Here is a 23,487-nt window from a genome sequence, read left to right on the forward strand (position 1 = left end):
TGAATATTCATTCAATCGGTAATTTATAATTGATTATTATAAGAATGCAACTACTTATAAGTGACCCACAGATATCAATCAAAACTTTTAGATTCAAAGGATATTAATTTCTGGTCTAAGTTTATAAAAACAAAATATTATTAATAATGAACATGCTACTTAATCATTAATTATTATTAAAGAAACCTAATTGTTGCTAGATAGTTACAAAGTGTAAATTATGTAATTTATTAAACTGTTATAAAATATTTTTTACTCAGATTTTACTATCACGTGAAGATAATTAGGTTGTTATGGAATTTATTATGAAATGTTTCAGTTGAAAGAATGTTTCTTATTATATGCATAACCTTAAAAAAGTGCTTGATTCTTTCAATTCAACATATATATGAGGAGTATCATCAGATTATGTCATTTACTTCCAAAATTTCTCTAACGTTGCCTAATAAATCCAACATAATTACTTAATAATAAAGGAGTTGTTTCTTTCCTCGCCAATGTAATAGAATAGTCATGGATACAATACAACTTTTAAGATGTATTCTATTTAAATCCACTGGTGAGACTTTAATTTACGAACCTCCTTTAAGTGACGCTAAACTAACCTTGAGAGTATCCACTTAATAACTAGGACCAAATGAGAGTTATAAACCTGTGTAAGGAATTGGAATTATGATTTACAGTTGATGATTAAGGTCAGGAATTAGATTCAGAATTTTCATCATGAACTGACATCAACTATAATGCCAAAACTCTATTTATCGAAATGGATGAATGAATTTTGCACCAAAATCCGAGACCTGTTATCTTATACGTGATTGGTTCGTCCATAAATTATAGTCTTGTCGAATCATTTGAATAATTACATGAAGTAATGCATAGTAAAATGAATATATTATTGTAAAAAACAATACCTAAAGCAAACACTAATAAAATGTCTCTAATATTTGAAGTCCCAATTATATACACAACTTAAAAGCTTCTTGTTTTACTGAATCAAATAGTTTTAAATATCCTTGTTTACTTTAATATGTTTCATTATTGATTGGAAGCCTTATTTAATGAGAAGAAAAAGTCAGGTTACAAAGTGTTAAGTAAAACTGAATTTTCATGTTAGTATACTTTTGGATTCAGGGTACTTTGATAATATGACTTTTTTGGCAAATTGGTTGATTTACATCAAAATGACCATTAAAAGTTTAAAACAAACATGATTATTTATAACGTAAAAAATGATCTTTAACCAGAGTAGTATTTTTGTAGACTTGTATATACTGAATATTGTGTTCACCATAGAATACAATCACACAAAGAGCCATTAATTATTGAAACCCAATGCATTTTTGCTTCGTCTTAGTTTCAAAGTGGACAAAATTATTCATCCTCAAGGGTTTTTACGATCAATTCTACGATCCTTGTGATAGTGAAGTAAACACTATACCACACTAAATTTGTCAAAAGTTTTTTACTGATTTATTTACATACACTTTCAAAAATAATCATTTTATATTCTTTCGTATGTTCTCTTCTATTTTCTAAGATGTGATGAAAAGTTACCATTGCTACTACTGTGGTGTTCGTTATGAATATTATGAATTGAAAGTGGAATGCTCACCAGGAGAAGATTGAAATCAAGAAAAGAGTGTATATGTACTGAACGAGATTATAAGTGGGGATAATCGAATGCATCTGAATAAAAAACTACAGAACATCTTAGTAAAATCTGAGAACCATACAATGGATACTTGATTTGCAAAATGTCAATCAATAGTCTCAAACTTCACTGTTCTTCCATTTTCATATCAATCATTTTTTTGTTTTCATTATCTCTTCTTTGGCTTTCTTAACGTTCTACCTCCAAACCTTTTCACTTTTGATTGATGATGCATACTACTTATATCAGTAGCATACACCACAAATAATCCAGGAAATAATCACTTTTTTAGTCAGATGATAATAAATAAATTGTAACAATAGGATTTCCTATGATAGACGTGAAATGTCATCATTGATTTAATTTGATCATGTGGGCACTTCTTATCAAATGATTTTCAAATAGTAAACTTTAAAATGTAGTTTTCATTACCTTCTAAATTTTACAAATAGTGTTGTACGATAAATGTGACCACTCGATGATAGAATTATGCTCAGTGACAATAATTAGAGGTTCATGCCCACTTAACGACTACTATTAAATCTATTTTAGTATGTCATTGCGCGAACATAGGAGCAAATTCATCTACGTATATTATGCCACATGACTATTCTATTGTTTCTCCATTATATGTATCTTTTTTTCTCATGTCCGTATTTACATATAACTGATACCCTTTTAATTTTTTCTCGGAATGTCATTGTTATTACACTGCGGTCAATCCTTCGATGTCGTTGGGGTTTTTGGTTGCAGCTATACTTTTGTTTCACTTGACATTCTGATTTCCAGCGGCTTCCGTGTTCTTAATTGATTCCTTTTGATTTAATTGACTAGATCTATTCCTGGTCAGATAGATATTTACTCCTCTAATTGTTAGAACATCCTTTTTATTAACTGTTTATTTTATATTGGTTTGATTGATGTTATTTTAGTTTTTCGACAACGCGTTGTTTCTGGGTTGCAGGGCCCTTTTTACTGATTTTTAGGTGATCTTAAAAGTTTGGTGTTGTAATAGTGGCTGCACCTACTACAGAAAGCATTGTTCAGGTATATAACTCATTTCTGATATATATATATGGTACCACTATTCCACATTGCTTTGTACAGATTCCCATTTTACTGCACAATATTTACTGTGAAGTATCGACTGCTAATACACTTAAACTTAAGCGTATCACTAAATCGTCCTACGGCTTAGATTTAAATTTTACAATTACCTCATCGATAACATTCTTTTTTGAATGAATTGTTGGTTAAAATTTTAAACAATATCCTAACTTTATTTTTTCGTACACTTCCTTAAGCCTGTTACCCCTCATGGAGCATAAGCCACTGACCAGCATTCGCCGACCAACTTTTTCCTGAGCTCTATTCTCCAGCTGTCGCTAAGCGCTTACCAGAAAAATCTTTTTTTCTTCATATATATATCTTACCATACTATACATATTAGTAAGATATATATATATGAAGAAAAAAAGATATTTTTCTGGTAAGCGCTTAGCGACAGCTGGAGAATAGAGCTCAGGAAAAAGTTGGTCGGCGAATGCTGGTCAGTGGCTTATGCTCCATGAGGGGTAACAGGCTTAAGGAAGTGTACGAAAAATAAAGCTAGAAAGAGAGAGAATATGTGTGATAATATACACCATCATTTTTTATATATTAGTTGTCTAAATATAGTACATTGTATTTATCTTTATTTTAAGAATGAAAATTTATTCACGTACACAATACATTGATCAAACGTTCTTTTTTGTGTGAATATTAATCCCATTTTGTTCTCATTAAATAAATTACCTTTAAGTTAAAGTATAATAACTCTTGATATAATCATCTAAATATTAATTTTTCTATTTATAACATGGACGACAATTTCATTTTAATGTACTAGAATTTAATGAAAAATTTGTAATTTTGACTTTACAAATTTTCAAATGTAGAAAACTTTCATCATGACTCTACCATCTCCACTCCCAACAACAACAATTAAACACACATGCACACAAGACGTTAGTGAATATTTAAGAATGCTTTTAAAGTCGATAAATAAAATACCATTGATTTTGAAAAGCTATTACCCATTTTTTTAAGGAAAGTATAATTAAGGGAATAGTTTTTGTTTTAAAAATAAAGGTACTTTTATTTGTATTTGTATATTCATATACACCATTCAAAATAAAACTTTATTTAAAATCACTTAAATGACTCGATAAGAATTTATGTTAATTTTATTTTTGTTCTAGAACCTATAAATTTTTCAGTGTTATCAAGATCATATGAAAATAAGCTATAGAGGATAAGGATAAATCTGTTTGAAATTTTGATTCTAATTAAAAAGGTATACTACTAAATAAATTGAGTAGTATAGAGTATTTCTCTCAAAATCGAAGTTAATGGCAATGATATTTGAATCTTTTAGATAATAATATATTGAGATCATCTGAAGAAATAAAAGAAATCGGAAAGTACTGAAAAACTATTTCTTTTTAGTTTGATACTTCTCACTAGTGTGGATCTATGACTTCACATGAGATCGGACGTAGTACTATAATATCTCATAGTTAGCATTTGTTAAGAGTACCAAACTAAAACAAAACAACTCCCCAACTCCTTTCGGTTTCCGATAATTCTTATTTTCATATCATTCCTTAATGAAACTGATAGTAAAGTTTCAGATCTTCATAAATCACCTAACTAGATTTTTATCATATATGTCTGATTATAGCTGTCTAGATATAATTCAGGGTTGTGAAGAATTCACATTTTTCTTAAATGAAGTTTTCGGTATTTGGTCAAAATTTCATCTGTCACCTTGAAACCACAAACTGATTGCTTAAAAGTTACTCGGTTTCAAAAGATTTCACTAAGAATTGTCCAATATTTTGAAGTATTCTACGTCGTTAAATTGACTTTCTCGATGTACTTAACACACCTCTAAGTATATTAGATGCATAAACTAGGTTCATTCCTTCAGTATTTTTTAGAATCGAATTGAAATTTTAAACTGATAGGCAGTTATAAATAAAAATAAAATTCGAGGGAGTGTCTATTATTTATCAGATTTGACTAAAATGCACGTGACAATATTGCTGTTTGTTTTAGAAACCAAATTTTCGAGAGTTTAAATTGTTATCAAAAAGGGTTTTTGTGGATATTATAACAATTTCAGTACTTGGGATCATGAGTCAACTGAAGCTAGACCACCATGGAAAACCTGGAAGCACTTGAGGGCCGTTTCGTTCTATTGTGGGACTCCTCAACGGTGCGCATATACGATCCCGCCCCCCGCGAGATTCGAACCCAGGACCTATCAGTTTACTAATTTATTTCATATTGCTAAAAGATATGTGTTTTTAATAAGTTTAGTAATTCCATGCACTAACTGAAACTGATGGCAATTACTAATTCTGTGAAACTTAATATTAACCTGTTTCACTTATCATTACATTTAAAAGTTTGTTGATAATTATCCGATTTGCACTTGACATATTATGCACAAGCTATTAGAGGACCAATATGAATTTTCATCATAAACCACGATGACATCGGTTAAACGACCACCGAAAGCCAGGAATCACTGCACGGTTTTTCCGCTTTATTATAAGACTATTCAGAAGCACGAATATCACTAGGAGTCGAACTCAGGATCTCCAGATTTGATGGCGAACATTTAGCCTCCATCACTGTCCGCAATAATATTAATCACGTTCTCGCTACTGATTAGTCTTGTGAAGCCATGCCCGGAGTTTTAATGGGTTAACGTTCCATTGTAGACTAACCATGTTGAGTCTAAGCCAGTTACTCATTACTGACATTGGAAGATGGTTGAGTCAATTGAAGTCAATCATGTAAACCACAGGATGTCGAATGAGTGATGTAGAAACTAAGTACTCCCCATAAAACATGAAAATTCTGGGTTCGACTCCCGGCGAGACGCATACTTCTGAGGAGCTTCATACTAGTCCGAAACAGTTGTCCAGTGACTCCTAGTTTTCGATGGTTGTATGACTGATATTAGTTTTTGAGGTAAACTATAAAATTAAACAGTCTTCTCAAATCGTTTGCATCATGTAATTCTTCAACAAAAGGTCTTGTGTTAATTTAGGCCAATAGAAACACAATTATTAGTAAAAGTTTTAATTGCAAATTATAAACAAGATTCAGTATAATGTGTGAACTATGTCTCATATACACCTTATTTGTCTTAAATAGTTTAACTATCAAACAATAATTTTCAGGTTTTTAGACGATATTCCTAGCAGATTCTCGGATCTCGTTTACCCAAAAGTCCATATTACTATGTTAATACCTAGAAAACAAATGGCGCTTGAATACAGTTTTATGTGACTTTAAGATACTAACATGATAATCAGTGGTTGATATTGAAAAACTTAGTTCATATTACAGAAGACGAAGACAACTATCATGCAGCTTGTTCACTTATATTACTTTAAACAGTAACTAGAAGACTGGATTGAATTGTTCTTCAGTTGAGCGAAACAGTATTTTAGGCTTTTTGACTTTCGATTTTCGTTTAAATGATATCAGTTTGTGATGTTCATCTCCTAAGTTATAAAAAATGAAAACGACCCCAAGAAGTTTTATTCGTTCACTACTAATTTAACATTTATTTATTCCTAATCTGTGCTCTGTAAAATTTCCTGAGGTAAATTAATATTGTATCAAATGTCGACTATTACTGACAGTTTCGGTTTAGTAAGACAACAAAAGTTTATGATTCATATTATCTCGTTTAAGCAAATGAGATTATACTGAAATTGTAACTCATTACTTTAGAGCATAATGTTTTGTAATATGACGTTGTTGGTATTAAGTTCGGCTTTGTTTAATAATAGTATTATAAATGATGGTGCAGAATAATATGAATTCATTTTATTTCGTTAGGATCTTAGCAGCTGCTTACAACCTGGAAGATTTGAAAATTAATATCTGTAATAACGTTGATTTCCCAATAATTTAGGTTGTAAGCAACTAATGAGAACCCAACAAAATAAAATGAATTCATATCACTCCGCACCAATCTTCGTTCTTGCTCTCTTTAACATAATAAAGGGAACTATGTATATGATATTATAAATGAATACAGGTTATTCCACTTTTTGAATAATATTAACAATAATCTCAAAGACAGAGGTCATAGAAATGGATTAGATAATCCTGTTGTTGATATTTTGGGTGAAATGTGATCAATCTTGGTTGGAATATGTGTATCCTGTGTGAATCGCATTGATATAGCCATTGATACACAAGTTAGCATAGAAAATATGGAATATAGCAGAAACGGAATGAATATATTGAGACAATCTTCACAGCATACACAAATGCCAACAAATACTGAATAAATTTTAGTCAAAATAACAACATCGGGATAATCTAATCGACTTTGAATTAAATTAAAACTCATACCCGTTAGATAAGTGAGTGGTTATCTGAACTCAGTAATTAAGTAAATAATGAAATAATGTTTGAAGCGTATGTTACTAGATTCAAGTCCTGTCGTGAACATCAAATATATGATACATGTACCACCAAATTAGAAGAAATACGCGTTCTGGATTCTATTGCTTACCATATTCCGTCTACATTTTATATCATGCATATACTTCAATATATTATATATTAAGTTAACAAAAACTTGAATCATTTTTATCATTCGTTGTAAGAATAGTTCACAAGAAATACTTATTCTTTGAAATTATAAATGATGATACGTTTGATGATTGTTAGAATAGCAACTTAGGGGGGGGGGGCAGACCAAAACATGGTACAAATCCATGAAGTCACTGACAAGTTGACTGAGCCATGTTGGTAAGTGTAGACTACCTGGTTGGGGACCGCGAGATGATAGCAACCAATGGTTAGAGACCCTGAATGGCATGGCTCAAAATCGTTTGCAACGGCGCAGGTGCATCCACTCTTTGTGTTCCCCCAAATTCTAATCTTCTGAATTCTTCATGTCCCCTTTTTTCCTCATTCCAAATTTATTTCACTGGATTATACTCTTTAAATAACATCCTCAAACCCTAATAGTTCCGATTACTGCTTATACTCTTACTACCTCTACCAATACGGGATTTGAGTCGACAACTGCATCTCTGTGCTAATGTGGTGTGGCAACTCCAACTGATGTACGTACGTACGAAGTTCTACGTTGTGACTGACTGACTAGAATAGCAACTAATTTGTATTTTTAAATTGTAAAACCGAAAAAAATTATGTTAAATTAAAAACATAATTCCTTGTAATTTTTTGTAAAACAATTCATACTCCTCAGTATAATTATTAATGAATAATAAAAAACGCACATTTGCGTATTTCACTAAATGAATATCGTATTGAATTCATGTATAACAGCAAATATTCATTTAAATAGATAATTGTAACAATTAAATTGGCGACAAACTTTATCATTGTTATGGTAAATATGAATAGATAGATAGATATATGGAAAGATCATTCATTACACAAACTTACCCTAATTTTCGGAGGCGGTGGTGACTTTTTGACTTCACTAAAATTTGTAAAAGGAAATCGAGATAAGCATAGAGTGTTATATATTTTCATTTAAGTAGAACTCTTGACATAATTTTTTTACGATACATTTTGTACTTTATTGTCCAAGCATTTATGTATATATATATATATATATATATATATATATATATATGTTGTAACATAAAAATGGAAACAGTCATTGTCGTCAGTAACTTAACCAGTTTCTGGATATTTGTTGATTATTAGTAATAATTAAATCTTTCCAGTAATAGAGTACAATACAGTCACCAAGTTACTTATTGAAACAATATGATTCAATTGGTTAATAATATTTTTATATATAAGTGAGAAAATCAACCTCAGGAATTAAACTTTATCGTTAATGTTAGTAGTTAATAAAGTAAATATTTAACAGAAGGGGATTTCGTAGTGATTTCAGTAGTTTTATAGTTGAATCCATGAGTTAATTAAAGCTAGACCCCCATGAAAACCTGGAAGTGCTGGACGGCCGATAGGTCCTTGATTCGAATCCCACGAGAGGGATCGTGGATTAGCACTGCTGAGGAGTTTCGTACTGGGACGAAATGGCCGTTCAGTGATTCCAGGTTTTCTGTGGTGGTCTAACTTTAATTGACTCACGAATTCAACTATAAATATTTAACTTCTAAAAGAAATCTAGTCTTAGTTTTTTTTTAATATTTAGATATTAATCCTTCAATTCTCTAATTAGAGAATGAAGATCATCTAGCAGTATCGAAAAACGCTTTTTACATTTCATTTAAGTTATGCAAGATATTTACTAATATTCGTATCAATAATATTAAGTGCATACGTTTCAATTATTAAAATAACTATTGATATGATTTAAATATTTTTTTATGTGGTGAGTAAGCGTGAGTAATGATAATTGATCAATAAGCAAAGTGATGACCAAGAGGTCTGATTAGACCGTAACGAAATAGGAGAAACATCTTTCAACTATCTCGGAACCATAATACGAAGTGATTGCACCGTAGATGACTTAATTAAAATCAACACTGAAAAATCAAAATCCTCACTGATAAAGATATAGTCGATACTAAAATACAAAAAAATATCTCAACATGAAACTTCGATTGGTGAATTCTTCAATAATCCGCATTCTAATATGTGGACTAGAATCGATCATTCTAAAAAAAGAACAACACGAACTGAACATGTATACCGCACACATAAAAGACCAAACAATCTAATGTTGAGGTTTTTAAAGAGTGACATAAAAGATAATTCTAAAATTAAACACGCCCATATCAAGATCTGGATAGAACAATTAAAAATTAGTATAGGACAATTTGAAAATATGCTCCCTTTAAAGTGAATTGCAAATCCAACTAAGATTAAACAGATTAGCAATGATCACCATAATCCTAGACTAATAGAGATATGTGAACTAACATATGAATGTGGAAACATCGATTACAATAGGAAGTTCGGAACAATTAAAAAAAGGAATCGTTAACTTACAAGTAATCACCAAGCGAAATCAACAGATGTAGCATCTCTAGGGGATTACAAATGCCCTCTTCAAGAGTGATTTGAAACGTATAAAACTACTGGATGCATAAAACGACACCTTCAAAACTGTGACTCAACCCCAGTATAATAACTCAATAATATAGTCTTCAACGGCCCAACTACAAAGTGACACCTCATTAAACTCAGGTGACCCATAACACCAATGCTCATGTATTGAGTGTGAAGAGAAACTGCCTACCAAAAAAGCATCATCAATCACTGATATAGGGTACATCGATGGTTAGCAATAACCGGATAGGAAGTAAGACCAAGGACAAAAAAATCAGATGAGAAAACAGATATTGTGCCCCTTTATTTTACCGCACTTCAATTTATGTCGCTTTACCGGAAGAGCCAACTGACTTCACCAGCCAGTTTGCCTGAAAGCAGCAATACAATAGTAAGTATGATAATAACACACTCCAAGGTAGTGTAGCATAGAATTTCCTACTCGATTTAATTTATATAGTAATAACTTAACTGTATTAAGAAAATTAGTAGTAATACCTATATGACTGGATTCTAATTAGAAAGAGACATGTTATGTAAATTATTATAATCTGAATAAAAATGGTGCTTGTTAATTAATGTTAGAAAGTTATTGAGAATTGAAGCCTGACTAAATCTATCATTGTCTAAATGAGATTCACTATCCACTGGTGAATTCCTCCAGCCATCCAATAATAAAAGCTATATATATTGGCTTTCTGAACCGAATGCGACGGAAAAGGAGTCCTGGATTCCACCGCTAGTCAATATCCATCTCTGTATACTGTATACAATCTCCATTCACTTAGATTAGTGACTATGATGCAACGTGATTAGCATTCAAGCAAATATGATTTCGGATTTTATTCAATAATGACTCGATTTGCAAACAAACAAGGAAATAAAATATGAATAGTTAGTTAAATTATTTCGGGTGGGTTTCATTAAATCTGTAGGTAATTCTTTTCACAAACTGGTATCAGCCGGAGAACTATCGGAATTGAAAGAGCACTTGATAGATTTTTCGCTTCATCTTGAAACTTCTTAATAACATGGAATCATCACTGGACTCATCATATTCCGATCTCAATGATTTACATCAGCCATACTGCTATTGCAAATCGGAAACAAATTATAATTATAATATTTATAGTATTACCTCATTTAATATCGATAATCAATAGGTAATCAGATAATGTCAAAAACAACCATTCCTCATTATGCTAAAATTATTCAGTCAGATTAGATTTTGAACTGCCTGTTGTTTACTTTAGATATCATATATATATGTTTTGATCAAATACATCAAAAGAAGTTCCGATTTAAATGTGTATCCCAATAAGTCGAGTATAATCAATAGGAAATAGGCTGGTTTTATTGACGTAGCAGAATATTTATCACTAGTTTAAGTAACACTATCTATTTCTTTAGTTCTAATAGATACGGTTGTTTGAAAAATAAACGCATATCAAGATTATAATAACATATTACGTTGGATATTGTATTAATAGTCTGAGTAGAAATCTTGGTTGTATTTGTACGCCAATAATGTGTGGAATAACTCTAAAGTATAGTTTATGGATTCTTTCACTTTTTCAGGGTTTGATATATTCTCAAAAGAAATTACGGAAAATCTTTGGTATAGGATATATTTTGGATAGAAATTCTTTTCAGAACTGTGATAACTTCTAAAAAAGTTTTGAGTGTCTGTATATGCTTTACAAATCCTGAACTAGGATAAATTTAAGAAATAACAAGGCATATTAAAAATTGACTTACTCTATTGCTTCTGTTCCTACGTCACAAACAGATTTAGGGTGTGAACTGACTGTAATTTGTACAGGTTTGGGTTCTTTTAGTGTAGCATGTACATCTGACATTTTTCGCCTTAAATCCTTTATTTCATCTCCAACAGCGTCCATTCTGGCGTCTGCAGCTTTACGTCTTTCTTCTAATTCTCTTCTAACACGACTATAGTTCTCCTTCATTTCGGTCAACTGAATTTGAAGTTGGCGTATTTCTGTTTGTGCAGCGATTTCTCTTGCTGTGGGTTTACCATCATTTTGATCTCTGCTCTTTTTCATGAATTCTAAACCTTGTTTTAAAGTAGTGATCTCTTCCTCTTTTGATTTTAATGCTGTATCCCATGCTGATTTTAACTGATCTAAACGTTCTCTTGTCTGTTTCGCCTCATCAGTCCATCTTCTTAATTCTTTCTCTAGTTCTTCCATTCGCCTAATTATATACAAAGAATAAAACAGTATAACTCTGCAGAAACGTAGTATCTTTCAGTTAATTGTATTCGAGTAAAACAAACTAATTATGCTGTAGAGTGATATGCGGCAAATGTGAGCAGAGCCAACAGTGAATACTTTAGTATCAATGAAATAATAATAATTAAATTACATGTTATCATTTTGACTCCTTTCTTGACAGAAGTAGTATTTAGGGATAATTCGGTTTAGATATAAAACAATTCCATACTGAATAATAAGCAATTTAACCGAAGATTAAATATAATATTCAATCACCTTTATAGATCAACGTGAATTATTTAATTGAAGATAAAACCTACTTAGCGTGATTAGCATTTTTAGCTAATTCTTTTGCATATAGTTCAGCCTCACGACGACGACGCTCTTCAGCTTCCGCTTGCATCTGTAATATACGTTTTTGTTGTTCATATTCTAAACGTTGTAAAACATCTTTTTGATGACCAATTGCTGCTGAAATAGTATCTAAACCAGAATCACCAGTATGAATAATGGGTGTTAACGATTTTGGTATAAACTCAGTTTGTAATGAAGTTAATTCATGTGAACTGTTTACAGATTGATTTGGTACTGGGTAAATTACTGGTAAATTAATAGATGGTCTTTGTTCATAATGTGAACTAGATGTATTTAAAAATTCAATGAAAAAGATAATACATTACTAGTAATACAATTAATAGTATTAATATTAAATGTCAGATTATTACTTTTATACTTTTTAGCGTTTCATTGCTTTAACAATAACAATGCCGTTGTACTAGGGACGAGAGTGTCATAACTTGTGGGTTTGTGCCCCTATCAATGCATAACGTAATGATACCGCCAATTAAAGAACAGTGAATTATCGACAAGACAAATGACGCACAAAACCCTTACGAGCAGTCTAGAGTCCTTATCGGTCCTGCTTCCTGCCTAGCCCTACCTGTTAAGTCCAAAACACCAATCTAACGTTCTGCGATATTAATCGTAAATTTCAAACATACTGGGTTTATTTACAAGCCAAACGGCCCACATCGTACTGTAAAATATGAAACAACATCTGTACAAGATTTAGCCAAATGTGGCTGTAAATGTAGGAGATAGTAATTGATAGAGTGGGCATAACTCAAGGATGGTAAATCGTATAATAATTATTCATAGGTCAAAATAAAGCCTATGATAAGTGGAACACGAATATGAATAGTTTAGTTATTTAAAAATTATACAATCAAAATATAGCATAGTGCTAGTCCAAAAATAGATTCCAATAGTTACCATTCATTATTCTCATCAGGATATAACAGAGAAAATGTTCCATTTACATAAAATACTGCAAAAAAAAATATTTTCATAATTAGGTGTTAATATAAAGAAGTTGAAATAAGAGTGGTCATATATTTTTCATGTAAATCTCCAAAAGTCAGCCTTTTAATTTTTGCTAAACTAGAACATTATTTAAGTTCTTCATTATTAACTCCACCTGGAGCCCCTCTGGAGTTACTGCAGATCCCAAGCCCGGATAAAAGAGGAGGGTTGAGCATCGGGTTAGCGAACCCATCCCACAGAAAAATAATTCGCTAAAAAACGCTACCCAGAAAAAATAATTCAAACCATTTAAACTGTGCAGTGGGAGTTAGAAGGTTTTCATTTAGGAGAGTTATGACGTCTGATAATGAAAGCCGAGTTCCTTCGGAAGTCACGAGGCCGATGTCCCTTCTGACAACCAGATGAACCATTTATTTAGGTGCATGGAATGTTCTGTAGTATCAATGAATATAAACCTATCAGAAAGGGGTTTTGTGGAGATTGTAGTAATTTAATAGTTGAATTCATGGGTCAATTGAAGCTAGACCACCATGGAAAACCTGGAAGCACTGGATGGCCGTACGGGACTCCTCAGCAGTGCGCACCCACGATACCACACCGCGATATTCGAACCCAGGACCTATCAGTCTCTCGTGCTAGCGCTTAACCTCTAGACCACTGGGTTGGCATCCAACAGTGTTAATGTCTAACTTCAATCCACGAAGTTATACATTTAAAAAAGTAGATAGGACCAGTTGATTGTACATCCTTCCTAAAAAAAGTTCATTTAAATGAAATAACGTGGAGAATATTTAAAAACTATATGGTCTAAAGTTTTCATTTAACTGACCTGTTTCATTGTTGACCTAAGAGGTCTAAGATTTCATGGAGAAAATGTTATTGTTGTTTCATACATAAAGTTTGATAGTGAGTGTACTGAAACTTTCAAGTTAGAATAATGTAAACTACTATATCCTGAGTTTTATTCAGAATTCAAAAGTATTTTCAGTTAATGCTGTACCTTCAGTAAACAAACTTTTACTTATAATTTAGTGAGTTTTATGCTTTTAAATTCTAGTTCTATGGAAACAAAATATCAGATTTCTTAACATAACTTTCACTGTATTCCTCTCAAATATCTGCTGTCATTTGCTGAAATAATTTTAAAGAACGAGGAATTCACATAATTTGTGTTCATAGATGATGAACTAATTTGAAATTTCACTCAATCTGAATTAAAATCTAAGCTCAATTAAACATTATCAGGAGTGATTTCTGTAGGTCATATATTCGATTCGGAGTAACTGTTACTGGGAAGTCCCAAATTAGGACTAAATAACTCGTTAATATTCTTTTGTCTTCAATGTTTATTCAGTTTATGATATAAATTGTGTTCAATTTAAAATACCTATTAAATCAATTCTTTATCATTATTCTAAGTGAAGCAAAATACCAAATCTCATATCTTACCTAGGTCTGTTGATATTTTGTTGTAACTGCTGTTGTTGAGATTCTTGATGTATATTTGTCACAGGAGGTAATTCAGGATTAACTGGTGTATTTTGCCTTTGTGGAGTAGGAATACTTGGTGACTGAACATTTTCATTATTGTCAAGTAAATCTGTTGTTTAAAATCGGTGTCGTAAAAAATGTATCATAAAATTTGCTTCAATAAACATTTCAATGATTTTTAGTCTTTATTCAGTGATATAATAAATTAAATTCTAATTAAAAAATTAGGTAAGACTATAGCTTATGGACGATCTTTGAATGATGCTAAAAAGACCCTGAGAATGTTCACCTACATACTACGGTTAAATTGGGGTTATAAACCAGTGTGAAGAATTAAGATTAATATTTACAGTTGATAGTTAGGGTTAGGTATTAGATATAAGGTTTTCATCATAAAATGACATCAGATATAATGCCAAAACTCTATTTAGCCAAATGAATGAATTAATTTCGCTCCAAAATTCAAGACCTATTATCATAAATGTGATTAGTTCACTCATAAATTGTAGTCTCGGCACAAATTGAAGATAAATTTTATTACAGTAAAATGTACTACTTAAAGTAGGCTAGTGATTTCATAGGAAATTAATTTCAAACAGTTCTTATTAAAACAGTTGAAATCATGAGTCGATCAAAGTTAGACTACCATGGAAGACCTGGAAGCACTGGATGGCCGTTTCGTCTTAGTATGGGACTCCCCAGACGTGCGCACCCACGGTCCTGCCCCCGCGAGATTCGCGCGAGAGCTGCCTAACCATTAGACCACTGAGTCGGCATCCAACTGTGTTTATGTCTAACTTCAACCAATCCACGAAATTGCGCCACCGTACGCTATTGTCTTCTTATTTACCATGATCCTTAAACTTTTAGTCAAAAGTTATCAATTAAGCTCTTAAAAAATTAATTTTTCATTAAAACAGCTGTTGGTTAACTTAAAGCCTTTTCTCCCCTAGTTTACATGACATATTCAAAAGGAATACTAATAAACTTATCCCATCCATGACTAATAAATGAGTAATTTTTAAAATATAATTGAATACATCACCGGGATAATTCAAGTGCTATTAAACGAGGTTCATAAAAGTTCGACTTGTTTAAAATATTCTATGTTAAATCTATTACTTTTCATCTTCAAAGTCTGAATCTTGCCACAAACACTACATTGATACTTGATGACCATTTTCATAGATAATGCCCCAGGCTATATTTCAGTTCAAAGTACATAGTTTTCGACTGGAAGATATCAGCATAAAAGAGTATGACCCAACAGTTAAAGCGCTTAGATTTGGTATTGCTCATTCAATATGTTCCAGTATTCATGAAAGGGTCTTTCAGTTATTTCATGTAGACAAAAATGCGAAATCGATTGACTGTATAAAAAGTAAGTAAATCATGAAACCGTTTTTTTAATCAAATCAAAACTATCCAGTATCAGTAATTGGACTTAAAATATAAATTTACTAATTTCAGTTGAATAAAGTAAGAACTCATTTTCTACTTACAAGGATGCTTTCAGTATGGGTTTTAATGTATAGCGTGATTCATTTAGATGGAAATCTATTTTAATAGTATTCCCTTTCTAGTCAGTGCATTTACTAATAATACTTAGAGCAAATTTATATAAAATAGATGGGATATAGCTAACAGTGGAATCTAGGGCGCGTTTTTGATCCTTCTGAAACTCGTCAGCTGGATATATTTGGATTCCAGAGTTGATGTTCACTTTGGGACTCAACCCAGTTGTTATATCCGGATGAGAATAAATGAATGGTAATCGTTAGGAATTAATTATGAATTAATATTATGAGTATATTCTTATTGTATGACTACCAATTGACTATATTATATGTGTATTCATATTTTCTTCATTATAAGCTTTTATTTGACCTATTGGCTATTATCATACTATTTACTATTCTTGAGATATTCCCAATTTATTAGTGACAGTCTCTCGAAATCACAGCCACTTTTGACTTGATCTTGTACAAACGTTTTTTTTATTTTATGATGTGATGTGGTCTGATTTGTTTTTTATATTATAAACCCAGTATGTTTGAAATATATGATAGGTATCTCGGAGGCTGATATTGGAGTTCTGGACTTCACAAGCAGGGCTATGCAGAAAACTGACCAATCGGAACACTAGACTGTTCGTACTGGTGTCTGCGTCATTGGTTTGGTCGTATGAGTCAATGTATCTAAATTGGCAATCGTATTTCGCGATAATTTTATAGCTACGGACATAACACCAGTACCATTGGCTTCAGATGCCATCGCATTATCAGCTTAGCTATTGAGTCCAGACAGCCACTAGCTTGTTCAATGAGGTGGTTTAAACAAACAATACAAAAAAGAATCAAAACTTCACCCCATTGCACAAGCTAGTTGCTATCTAAACTTTGTAGCTATGTGAATAATGTGGTGACGTTTAAAGCAAACGGTACTGGGTCAAGTCTCGGAATGAACATCAACCCTGGGGTTCAGGTACATACAACTGACGAGTTGCAGAAGAACCAAAAGCGCCCCTTGGATTTCACTGCTATCCACTCCCATCTCTACCTATGTATCTCGAAGCTGTAACTGTTTTGTTTGGCCACTTATGGGGTAGACATCAAGCAAAATACGTTACATTATTTATAACGTTTATAATCGCTTCAGTATTATAGATATATGACACAAGTCATCTTTTTTATCACATTTGTTCAGTTTTGCTTAATTATCAACTAATGGTGTAGTCACCATATATATGGTATAAAAGTTAAGCCTTAAAGCCAGATGTTTGTTATCGCAAAAGATTCTTTTTCGATCTTTAGGTTCTCCAGTATTATTAAATCAACAAATTAGATTAGAGGTTTTGGTCGATTACATGTAATGCTCATTAATAAAACACATCATTGTAATCATAATTCATTTTTAGATCATTTGAATTAGATTGCTGCTAAGGATAAGTATAGACCACCGTTTAATGCTTGAAAGACTAACTGTGAAATAAATGTTTTCAAAAGTTGTACCATTCAGACACAAATATTCATTTTGATGTTATAAATAATCTGTCCAATAGATAGAAATATAAAGATCTCATAACTTTATTTTATGAGATTTATAGTGGATCAATCTTATACACTTTAAAATGCTGTTTAATTGTGGTAATCTTCGTTTCCGTCGTTATATTCAGGTGATCAAACAAAGCCAGGATTCTCTTTGAAAGATACTACCGAGTTTACAGAAGTATTACCACATATCACACATATACTATTAAGGAAAACAGTGTTGGTCGGTTAATTGCTGAATTAAGAGAGATCACTAAGCTTTTTCTGACTCCAAGTTTTCATCATTTTATTTCAGTGGTATTAGTCCGCTCTTTGAGCTTTTACATAACTAACAGCTATAATAGATTATACAGGATATTTTTGGAATGGACAATGTTTTTCTATCGAAAAGTTAAGTAATTATTCCTCTTTGTCCCAGGAAGTTTTAAAATATGACTTACTTTTCTTTGAATCATCTGGTTTTATTATTGGTGATGCTGATCTCGTTTGTCCTAATGTAGGAAGTGGCATTAAATTGACCTGATGATGTTGTGCTGCAGCATGTTGATAAACTTCTTTTTGATGTATTTGACTTTCATCAATAGCCTGACGATCTATCACATAGATCTCAGATAGTTCAGACTATTTGAAAAGAAAATGTGAGGTTAGTCTCTTTTTTAAACAAAAATCTCACTAATAAAAAAGTAACTATTTAGCTTAGTTACGATTCTACAAATCTATAGACTACCCACTGTGAATTAGAAATTATTTTCTCAGGAAACCATTTTTCACTGTTTGTATGTGCTCTAAGTAATAGAAAATCTTTTTAACTTATTATCAGATGAAGTGCATAAATAAAAAATCTAAAAATGACCTCATTTTAATTTGACTATACGAAATCAAATTTAACAAGCTTTACTCTTAATGATTATGAAAAATCTTCCAATAAATTGTACTAATTTGTATATAACTGTTGATTATAGTAAATTCAGTTAGACAACTTCATAGCGTTTACAGTATATTCATTTTGTTGCTTTAATCATGGCTGTACAAACTATATTTATAGGATAAATAGTTGAACTTTATAGATACCCTGTGAAAATGTCATAGTTGGAATTTCAGAAGGAGCTTAATAGTAGTAATAATAATAAACTGACAATCAAATTTATATGAAAATAAATCGATAATCAGAATATTTGATAAGAACTTTCATCTAAAGTTTAACGAATAGTCTAAAAATAGTTGAGAGCCGAATTAATGGAAGATACTAAATAGCATGGGGTTGTTGAGATTATTAAGTTTTTGATTGAAATCATGAATCGATTGATGTAAGACCACCACTGAAAATCTGGAACCACTGGATGGACTCCTCAGCAGTGCGCATCCACGATCCCGCTCACTAGTGACTAGCTTCGTGAGGGAATTCTCGGAGTTCTGTGAGAAGCCATGACCAGTGGAGCTAATCCATTTCAGATAGAGACAGGTATCTACCTCAGTGCAATGGAAGATGGTCGTGCAAGCGATATCGGAGGCCCTGGATTCGAGTCCCGTGAGCGGGATCATGGATGCGCACTGCTGAGAAGTCTCATGCTAGGACGGAACAGCCGTCCAGTACTTCCAGGTTTTCCATGGTGGTCTAACATCAGTCGGTTCATGATCCCAGCCAGAAACTGTATTTGTAAAAATCTGAGTTATTAAAATTAATAAAACGTTTCATCCGGGAATCTGGTCCAAACTCATTCAAGCGAGCGAAACTTCAGATTAGTTTTGATTTCAGCAGCTGAGATTTTTATACATACAATGTTCATTTCAACTGATAGGCAATTCATGTGAAGTGGTCTTAAGTAGATTAATTTATAGATGGTATTTGTATGGGACTGATATGATTTAGTGTACAACTGAACAATATACATGTTATGGGTAAAACAACCCTCACCAATTTGGTTGTATAATTGTCAAGCTAAGTCTCAAGTTGACTGAATATGGAAATATGCACCAATAAACCACATCTCTGTGGCTTAGTGGTCAATGCCTATCCGAGAGAACTGAGGACCTTAGTTTTGATCAATAACAGCATTGTGCGTGGGCCTTTATAATGATATATGCTTAGTTGTTTGCGTTAAGAAATGTTAAGTAGTATGCATGGGTAAGAATGACTAATTATTGGTTGTTTTATGACCTACATTTACATCATTGACAACTTATTTGTCAAGACATAGATAACCCACAATAATTTTAATTGATTACCCGAACAATTACCAATGTATAAACCCAGTTATTTGGTGAAGACTTATCTCACTTATATAAGTAAATTGTAAGTTGACTAACCCAAGTCATTACAGTAAGCTTGAAAATGATTCAGTATGATGAAAACATTACGTAAGAATAGTCCTAGTACATTGAATGTCAAGAATTAATTTGATTCTCTTATGATTATAATTCGCTTTTGCTTCAAATGCTTACTTGGAATGCTTGTTTATCTAAAAACACTTCTGAAATAATGTAGTTGTAGAAATGTGAATTGATTTAACTATTAATTAAAGTGAAAATCCGTTTATGAAAGACATTTGGTGACTTGTAAATAGTAAGATCAAATCTAGCGAATAGATTTAAATAGTTTACAGCAAATCAGCTTTTAATAAACTTGTTATGACATTTTTGTATACATTAATAAAGTAACACTTCTAAATCTTTTAATAGTATGATTTGACTAAGAGATAATGAAGTGACAAATAGAAGCCTATTATGCTACACCCTAGTGGGAAGTAGTTTAAAGGAAATCTAAGTGAATTCTGATGTTACCATCATACCACATAACCATCGTTTGTATTTTAGTGATCAGAATGAACTTTACATTCCAATTAAATACATAGTTTTAACGTATTCAACGACATGTAAAAATGGATTGATTACACATGGGCATACTGGGATGTGTTACCATATGAACGGTGACCAGTGAAATGTTAAGAAGAAAATAAACGGTCTTTTATCAACTATCTGTGTCCAGTGTAACAGCTTACTTGTACAATAACTTGACATTTTTCTAAAATTATTTTGGCAACTAAAGTAATTTCAGAATTACAGTTTATTTAGAGACGCCTAAGATCTATTTGAAAGGCTAAGTGAGCATGAGAAATGAATCAAGTGAGAGGGAAAAAATAATGAACATTCTTAGACAAATCACGGTACCAATAAAATGTTACTGAACATAAATTTAAAAAATCCAACATTAAAAGAAATTACAGTTCAGGCCAATGAATTCGCGTTATACAAAAGTGTGAAATTCTCCCTTCTGGTGGGTCATTAATAGATCTGAATTATCTGTGACAACATTATGAAACACAATGAAATTAACTGATGAATATAACCTTCTCAAATTAGAACAGCAAATGAAGGGTCGAAAGTTTAATGGGTTGTCTTATATACATATTTCTTAATTTATACATTTTGTATTCAATAAATAAACTGAGTGGAAAATGTTTTCATGTAAAATACCAGGTTAGCATAAATTATTTTTTGCTTACTTAGTATCAAACTTACTTTTGGCTATATATGGCAACTTATATTACAATAGATTTACCTGAGTAACACAACCGATAATACCTTTGAATATAATGTGTTATTGATTATCAGATCTATTCTTCATGATTAACATTATGACAATGAAAGATTTTACAGTATAGTCTGATAAGCTTTCAAAAAAATATTATTCATTTAATAGTCTAAAAAAATTAGGAATCATTTCAATCATCGACAGTCAGCTATCTAAAACTACGGTAATCCATGTAAACAATGACTTAGGATACTGAGGATCATTAGAGATTTAAATTGATAGAAAATTATACTCAGCTCACTTCTACTGAAAATAAATTAAATTTAGTCATAGACATATAGGCACATTGAAATCGTTCATATGAACAAATGTGTATCAAGAAAGAAATTCGTAGAAAAATCACTGACTTGATCAAAGAGCAATAAGTGTAGGCAGATCTGAATTATCATCAGTCAGTACCGACCTGAAATTTACTACAACGATCTTCTTAGTAAAATTCAATAAAAAAGAAAATCTAAGAGCTACTTATAATCCGATCAACAAACGATTTGTAAGACTCTGGATGAACAAAATGAATCACTTCATTAAATAAAACTAAGAATCATGGCGTTTTACAAAACATAGATTTTTTCTCTGATATGTTTTATGCTATAATTATACAAAGAGAGTTTATCTCAACTTAAAGCTCTCTGAATCATTGATGTCAGACTGAAAGCTATTCATGTTAAAGTAAATTTATACTTCGTTGTGAAACCAATATATCTGTGATGATTACATTCATGGAGCCATAGTCACTAGGTTAAAGATATGAATTACATTATACATATTTCAAATATTATTACCAACTTCTTATGGATTCACATCAAAATCAAATGTATGAATTTGCATGTGAGGGGTGGGGGGAAGGACCGATTTACATTACAATTTCAAATTACATTATACATATATTATTTACCTGAGGAGGAAGAAATTCATTCACTTTAAACAATATCTCTTGACTTGATTGAATCTAGAATATAAATTATATAAATTAAAAAATATTATAAAAGTTTAATATATTACACGACCAAGTGAATGTCCAACTTGTTTACAAAATATATAATCATTTGGTAAAATTTGTTCTTCAAATTCTTTCTTTAAAATTTCACGTAATTCAGCTAAATTTATATTAATTTTAGAACGAATTATTCCAGCTGAAACTGTATTTTTAATCACTTGAGTAAATGTTGTATTTAAATCATTAATCCATAAATTTGGCGGGATCACATAAATATGTATATCAATTAATTGTAAATCGGTTGAATTTGATCTGGATTCAATGGAATTTAATGAATTCATAGATAGTAATAAATTGATTTTCTTAATTATGTGACGTTATAAACTTTCTTTTTTAACTATAATCATAATCATAATGAAAGAAAATAATAAGAATAATCATTATTAATCTTACTTATTTTATTCCCTTTATGTATATATATATTACTTTTCTTGATATCTCCAATATATCTAAAAAGATATGACCTTAAAGAAATAGATTAATTCCTTCTTTGGTTTGAATCAGTATCATTTAAACATTGAACATAAACAATCAAATTCAATGGTTACTTTAAATGGAATAATAATTTAGTCTTATTTTATGAAATCACTTTTTTTGTCATTGATCCATTTCATAGTGTCCTTAATTTTATAATAACTATTAACCAATTAAAATAAACAAGAATATACCTGCATTATAATGAATAAATAAGTTGAGAATAATTTATTCCAGTTGTTTGTTATTTATTTAATTAAGTTTTATTACTTTTGTACTAACAATTTGATTAGTTTAATAGTTATAATGATAATAATGTACACTTACATTAAGTTTAAAGTTCAATTGATTCTATAAAATCCATTATTACAATAATATGTGCTACTTATATTAATATTAGTAGTATATAACACAAATCAGGAATATAATATCTGCCTGTAGAAATTTGAGATCAAGAAGTTGAAGAATGGGAACAGGAAGTAATTGGTATGAAAATGTAGGAACAATAAAGTTTGAGTCGATTGATTGATATTTTACAAATTAAGTATTTACTGTATTGTTCTCATATTTTACTAAGTGATATAACGGGAAGAAAA

The 23,487-nt window shown here is 31.2% G+C and overlaps 1 protein-coding gene across 1 annotated transcript in view; it reads right to left on the reverse strand.

Annotated features, from left to right (window-relative positions):
• Nucleotides 1–22,871, reverse strand: part of SPATA1 (spermatogenesis associated 1) — a 48,686-nt gene extending 25,815 nt beyond the window's left edge. Inside the window, exons 1-8 of the mRNA XM_051211567.1 lie at nt 22,811–22,871; nt 22,423–22,754; nt 22,316–22,369; nt 18,269–18,449; nt 14,737–14,887; nt 12,285–12,602; nt 11,489–11,944; nt 8,147–8,183 (exon numbers count right to left, since the gene is read on the reverse strand). Coding sequence (XP_051071638.1) covers nt 8,147–8,183; nt 11,489–11,944; nt 12,285–12,602; nt 14,737–14,887; nt 18,269–18,449; nt 22,316–22,369; nt 22,423–22,698 — 1,473 coding nt within the window. The 5' untranslated portion in view covers nt 22,699–22,754; nt 22,811–22,871. The remainder of the gene's footprint in view (nt 1–8,146; nt 8,184–11,488; nt 11,945–12,284; nt 12,603–14,736; nt 14,888–18,268; nt 18,450–22,315; nt 22,370–22,422; nt 22,755–22,810) is intronic.
• Between the last annotated feature and the right edge of the window lie 616 nt (nt 22,872–23,487).

Source organism: Schistosoma haematobium, chromosome ZW (assembly GCF_000699445.3).
Source record: "Schistosoma haematobium chromosome ZW, whole genome shotgun sequence".
Lineage (NCBI taxonomy): Eukaryota > Metazoa > Platyhelminthes > Trematoda > Strigeidida > Schistosomatidae > Schistosoma > Schistosoma haematobium.